This window comes from Sinohyriopsis cumingii, chromosome 4 (genome assembly GCF_028554795.1).
Source record: "Sinohyriopsis cumingii isolate HCF-2022 chromosome 4, ASM2855479v2, whole genome shotgun sequence".
NCBI classification, from domain to species: domain Eukaryota; kingdom Metazoa; phylum Mollusca; class Bivalvia; order Unionida; family Unionidae; genus Sinohyriopsis; species Sinohyriopsis cumingii.
Genome location: NC_142964.1, coordinates 8,324,675 through 8,331,888, shown reverse-complemented (window position 1 = coordinate 8,331,888; position 7,214 = coordinate 8,324,675). Strand labels below are relative to the sequence as shown.

The 7,214-nt window shown below is 37.3% G+C and overlaps 1 protein-coding gene across 1 annotated transcript; it reads right to left on the bottom strand.

The window, feature by feature from the left end:
- Positions 1-1,210: 1,210 nt before the first annotated feature.
- LOC149800587 (TELO2-interacting protein 2-like) lies at positions 1,211-2,983 on the bottom strand. The gene has a single exon (XM_089954546.1). The coding sequence runs from the start codon at positions 2,905-2,907 to the stop codon at positions 1,384-1,386; it is 1,524 nt and encodes a 507-aa protein (XP_089810672.1). The 5' UTR covers positions 2,908-2,983; the 3' UTR covers positions 1,211-1,383.
- Positions 2,984-7,214: the final 4,231 nt, after the last annotated feature.

Below are 7,214 nucleotides of genomic sequence, written 5' to 3'. Positions count from 1 at the left end.
AATTTGGATTGTTCTCATGAGAAGTTGTAAGCCCATGAGGTTATCTAATAACTGACATTAATGTCAACATTGATTTTTTGTTTTGAGGAGATAACAAACAGTGTGAGCAACAGTTATTGAGATAACTGGAATTTAGTGCCACTTTATAAAGTACAATGGCAAATAATATAAAATAACAAGAAACTAAAACTGATGGACACAAATCAAAGTGGATTAAATTATATATATATATATATATATATATATATATATATATATATATATATATATATATATATATATACACACCATGTCCCTGAGAAATATTCTGACCTATATTTTTGCTGGGAAATGTCAGCATAATACGGACTCAAGCTGTGCAAATAAGCATAGTAGTATGAATTGGATAAAGACACTTCTTCAAAATGTAAACAAAAATTCAAAGGTGTGTGGAAGAAAATTGAGCCACAATCTTGGTGTGTTGCCTTGTCAATGGTGTATTGCCTTTTCAATGGTATAATGCCTTGTCAATGGTATGTTGCCTTGTCAATGGTGTATTGCCTTGTCAGTGGTATATTGCCTTGTCAATGATGTACTGCCTTGTCAATGGTATATTGCCTTGTCAATGGTGTATTACCTTGTCAGTCATATATTGACTTGTAAATGGCATGTTGCCTTGTCAGTGGTGTATTGCCTTATCAATGGTGATATAAATATGCCACATCATGCAAAACTTGTGCTCTACTATCATTAGCAATGCAGAACATTTTGCAAAAATGGTTATTAAATATTGCATTTGAATGTAATCTAATGATTAAATTTCCTTTGGTCTCCTCTCGATATTTTATTTTATAATTGCATTGTTTGTGTATTCAAGACTCTTGGTTTGTTTTAAGATTTTGACTCACAGTCTTCAAACTAACTCTTGGAAAATTTCAGCCTAGAAGTCAGTGACCCTTCAATTTCAAATCCAAAGTGAATCCCTGTAAATCCATGACATTTGCATATTATACTTCAAAGCCCAATCTTTATTTCTTTAAATCCCTTCTATATTCAGAAAATCCTCCCCTTCTCCCAACCCCATTTTGCAAATGGAGAAGGAATCACACTCCATCAAAAATTACAAAATTAAATAGTTATAGAATAACAGACATACTAAAAAAACTGTCAACTAAAGGATTTTGCTACGAGTTTTTCCCCAATCATAAAGAAATACAAGTAGCAAAAAAAGTTAAATTTTTGCCCTGTAGACTGAACCCAGGTATTTTACTATGAAGTTTGCAACACATACAAGAACTGGTACCAACAAATACATGGGAATTCACAGCAATATTATCCACTCATTTATACTAAATTGATTCCAAGATAAATTTAATATCATACTGTAAATAGCGGGTTACTAAATTATGATTCCTTTATCACTGTTTTCAAAACTTCCATACACTTTTCACTCAGATATTCCTCTGGAATATTTTCAATCCAGGAATGCACTCTGTCACTATTCAAAGAGTGTACCATATTAAGACATTCTGCAGCCTGTTTTACTAACCTGTCTTTAACCTCTTGTGGTGTGGTAGTTTCATCCATTGTCATATCATTGATAAACTTTATCAAACACTTTGTCAGAAGTTGGGAGTGGTAAGGAATCCTGGGCCAGGCAATCCGCAATACTGTATCTAAAAGTTTAAGAACATTTTCTCTTGCTGTTTCTTCTGGTCCATCATACACACCTAAATATTCAGGAATTATCCTCATCAAAACTTTGAAGTGCTTCACAACACAGATTCCCATCTTTGATGCAAAGAAATGCAAATTATCTGTCAGTGCTCTGCGCATGATTATGGTGTTTTCCATTTCAACACTTCTTAAAATCATCTGGTAAATTTCATCAAACTTGGAAATTTTCCCCTGACCAACACATGACAACTGCTCTGTTGGTGACATTTCTAACACAGGTAAAATATGAATCATTGCAGAGTGGGTTAGTTTGATGAGAGCTACCTCATTTGTATACATATTATGTTTCAGTGCCTCAAAGATGACATCTGCTCTGCCATACCATCTGAGCTCTTCATTAGTAGAATTCAGTATGATATGTAAAAGGCACTGCACGCCTCTTATCTTGTGGTCATGGATGTAATCATCAGTAAATGATAAGGCTGGTGGAAGAACAAGATCCAGGTATTCACTAAGATATGGAAATTTAACCAGTGACAAATACCAGCAGAAGCTGGCTACAGTACCAGGGTTTTTTTTCCAGGCACTCCCTTCCAGCTTAGGTTTCCACATGTGTAACAATTTGTAGGAGATCGTTTTGGTTACTGTATTTTCTTCCTCACTATGCAAAACTGAAGAAATTGTTTGACATCCAAGTGCCTGCTTAAGTGATATCATTAAATCTGCTGCAGCTTTCTCTGAGCTTTGATGAGTCCACAAATTAGGCGTGACTTGCTGTGAAATAATGGCTAAAATGTATGGAGTCCAAGTGTATACTGCCTCTTTATGCACGCATTTTGATGAAAACTCTATACATTTCTTTATGATTTCTTCGAATAAGCACATAACCACAAATGCCTTATCAGCATCGCCCGTAAAATCATCAATATAATACACGTGATGTTCTCGATCGGCAAAGCTTCGCACACTCCCCATTTCCGATAACTTTTCAAATATTCTTTGTACGGAATGCTTCTCCTCTTTCAGACCTGCTTCACAAAACTTTTCAATCCAACATTTTTGAGAAACTGAAATTAAATACGTCACGAGTTTTAGTAAAGAGATCATATCTTGTTTTTCTGATATTACTGCACTGAAGACGTCAAGTAAGGTATAACGTTCTGTAATGCTTCTGGCTATTTGTTCAACACTGATGTCTTGCGTTTTCTCGCTAAGCAGCAAGCTCAGCTTCTCTTTTATCTCTTTATCCATGATACTGTCAAAAAAACTTATGTAACACTCTGCTGATAACAGAGAGAGAGAAAGAGATAAGTAACTAATGCTCGATAATGGACACCTCCTACTGTTGTTGTTCTCGCTGCTATGTTCCTCCGTTTACTTAGGAGCACCTCGTAAGGTTTTATATTTTATTTTTAGATCCTCCTGGAAAGTTTATCTGGTAAATTTTCATCCGACAACGACCTATTGCAGAAAAATGAGAATAATTTTACATTGAAGATACAAATAAAAACAAACTAATGATTTTTTTTTAGAAAGCATACATGTGAGATTTTGAATGCCGCAATCAGGTTAATTCCTGATGCAACTGGTGGCTTTTATACTGAACGAAAACTGCCACCAACCTATATTTTACATTCATTTTTAACAGCAAAGAGCTATTTTGAATATTTTTCTGTGACAAGGCAGCTAAAAGAATCAGTATGTGGTTTATGCATTAATAAAGTTCACTAGTACTATAACAAATTAGCATACGTTTCATCATCCTCCACCATCTAGATTTTTAAATATTTACTTCTGTAGCAGACACATGTAAATACGTAAGCCAAGTCGGCAACTCACTTGCAGCTCAAACTACGCATTTGATCTCCAGTGCTCGTCTAACTGTGACAGACATGAGACAGTCACCAACAGGCCAACCCATTTCCAAGCCTAACTCAAAGTAAATCTAAACCACATTACAGATTTAGCTTCTGCGTGAATTTATAAATGCTAGGCTTGTGATAATTAGGTTCATGCTTTCTACCTTAGAAATTAGGGAGGTGTCAAAATACGAAACTATCCAGTGACACCTTTGTTGTGTGTTTTATTTATTTCCGAACATTTCAAATCAAGTGCATTTTCAAGTGTCACACTATCGTTGTTGTTGTTGTTGTAGGGTTTAACGCCATTATTCAGCACAAGATATTCTATACATGACGGCCAGAATACATTGTGGAGGAAGAACCCGGGAAAACCCGGAAAGAACCACCGACCCACGGGAAGCTACTGGCAAGCTTTCTCCCAGAGTAGCCGAACCCGAGACTCGAACCCACGCAGACAGAGGTTCATACTATGGTAAGATAAGATAAGATGAGATTTATTTATAGTTGGCGTGATTTAAAACAATTCAACATAAGCCCTAATGTGATATGTACCAACATTACATAATAAACCCAATAAAAACAAGCATGATTTACAAGATTTACAACCCGATCATTAAACAAAGATACAACTGGAAAAACACTTAGAACAAAGCTTAAGTTATAAGCAAGCGAGATATTTTAAAAAGGCAGAAATTAAAAGTGAATTTAGTATTTTGGTAACTACAAAACCAACAGGTTAGGATGGTCCGAAAGATAAGAAGAAAAATAAATAAAAAGAATAATAATGGGGAAAATATACTTCTTAAAATTAATATTAAAATTTAAATTTAAATACAACACAATAGCACCAGTGTAGGACTAAACGCATGCTGAGATGCTGATTTTACCTTACTTAAAACGAAAAGAGTTAAAGGTAAGGCACTTGACATTTCTAAGACAAGGACAGATAAAACAACACGGTAACACATATATGTAGTGTCATAATCATGGCCGGAGAGTCGTGGATGGGAGTGGTGTATTATCTGCCATTACTACATTTACAGTCTTTACCTTTCCATGATAAAACTAATTATCTAAATAAATTAAAATTGATTGGTCTCAAAAGTGATTAGGTAGTTCATTCCATAGCATGGCTGCTGCATATCTGAAATATATTTGTCATACATTGAGGTTTAATTTTGGAGACATCTAAAATATCTGAGTATCTAACATTGTATTATGTTTTTTTTTACAACCCATCAAATCGTCCATAGATTTGCTAGCGCACTTATTCAGAACTATAAAAGTCTCTAAAGCCATAATCTTATGTCTGCGAACCTTTTTTCTTTTCTTTTTTTTTGCGTTTAAGTAAGAGTTTCTGATAACTGCTTGTGTAATCATCACACACAAATGTCAGAACACGCTCTTGTACTGTTTCAAGTTTAGTAGTGTTTATGTCACTGCTGAAATGTTGTTGTTCTTGTGGGGTTTAACGCCATTTTTTAGAACAAGATATGCTATGCATGGCGGCTAGTATTGATGGTGGAGGAAGAACCCAGGAAAACCCCGGAAAGAACCATCAACCTAGGATAAACTACTGGCAAGGTTTCTCACATATCCACATAGGCCGAACCCTAGACTCGAACCAAAGCAGACAGAGGTGAGATGGCAGTGATCCGTAACGGTGAGCGCCAGGTGTAGTAACTTCGCTTTTAGGCGCCCACGGGGGAGGCACACCACGGGTTCAAGAACTTGCGCAAATCATGCACTCGCGTGTGATTCAAGAGTAAAGTCCGGGGGTAGGGAGTGTATAGAAGGCTTTCATCTGTATCATGGGCTCGGTCTAAAAGCCAGATAACGATACTATGCATGTCAGTACCTTTTTTTTTTAACATGTCCCACCCAGTTTGGCGTGGAAGGTGGCACCGCATCTGAATATGCATCTATTTTACATGATACTAAACGTGAAACTAGTAACAGCTTAACATCACTGACGGAAATTCAGGACTAGCTGGAGGCGGTAATGTTAATCTGGTGGCAATGACTGGACTGATACTGCCGGGACGCGAGGTGTGCGGGTGGCTGTGCTGTCAATGGCTTTATATCAGATTTGTCAATAAGTGGTAAGAACCTCTACAATACCTAATTTTTAGTCCGATAAATCTACCCCCAAAGTTGTGTTGATACTGATAGACGATATATGGGTTTGATGTCACCTGCTGATTCAGATGTGCAATTTTGCTGCATGCGAATCATTCCGAAACAAACCGGCATACACTTTAGACACTTACAGGTGTTTGGTAACAGTCATATCTAGCGCGAAATTCAAAATGGCCACGGGACAGAGGGTTGTGCTATTCCACGTGGATTTATATTTCACCAAACATAAGGCTTGCTCCGGAAATATAATGTACATATCAGAAACAAAAGATGCCGCCGACGGTAGCGCAGCAACCGCGAGAAATACCGGTAAGTGTATAATATATACACTGATGTGTGTAGTCAAAATTGTCCAATATCATCTGCTCGTACTACTGCTCACTTAAGTTCGGACAATGTATGCAGTATTGACAATCATATAGCTGAATATGTGGCTCTAGGAGAGAGATAATCGAACTGACTCAAATTTGCTTGCTGCGTTCCTGGAGACTTCATAGAGACCAGTGGTTCAACAGTTCGACTGCGTCGCACACCAGCGTTTTCATTTGTATTGGAAATCGTAACTCTGAAACCAGATACGAGACTAGCATTACGACAGACTGTATAATACCAATGATGCGTTTTTAATGTGTGTGTCGGGGTGGGGATATATACTACTGTGGGTAGGGTGGAGTAGCCGGAAACTATATTGTTCATTTCCTATTATGTAAAGGGCGACCTATTGATAAATTTACATTGACACCCAGAATCCTAAGATTCTTTTTAACACGAGTTTCCCTTAGCCACCCAGAATCCTCAGACTATCTTTAGTACGAGATTCCCATAGCCACCAAGAATCTTATGGTTCTATTTAACACGAGATTCCAATAGACACCCTGAATCTTCAGATTCTTTTTTGCACGAGATTCAAGCAGACACCCAGAATCCTCAGATTATTTTAACACATGACTCCCAAAGACATCCAAATTCATCAGGTTCATTTTAACACTAAATTCCCATAGACACCCAGATTTCTAAGATTCTTTTTAACACAAGATTCATGTAGACACCCAGAATCCTCATATTCTTTTAACAAGAGATTCTCATAGACACCCATAATCCTCACGTTCTTTTTAGCACGAGATTCACTTGACACCCATAATCATAATATTCCTTTTAACACGAGATTCACATAGGAACTCTGAGTCCTGTCCTATACCAATCTCTACAGGTGCACAGTAGATAGACGGCTCCAGTGTCCCTATAGTTAGAGCGTCCGCCTCGTATACGTTAGTTCGCGGGTTCGAACCACGGCCGAGTCATACCAAAGACTTTTTAAAAAATGGTACTAACAGCTGACTCGCTAGGCGCTCATCATTAAGAGTTAGTGTTTGGACTCGTCGGCCTAGTGTCAGGATAATATGAATGGGTGGGACATCATGATGTCAGCGGCATGATGTCCAAGTGTTAGACATCACTATAAATTGCCACACTGCAGACATAATAGCGATATGACGTTAATAATCCAAATCACTATTACACACACAAACGCGCACATTGGATAGCTTGACCGAAAGT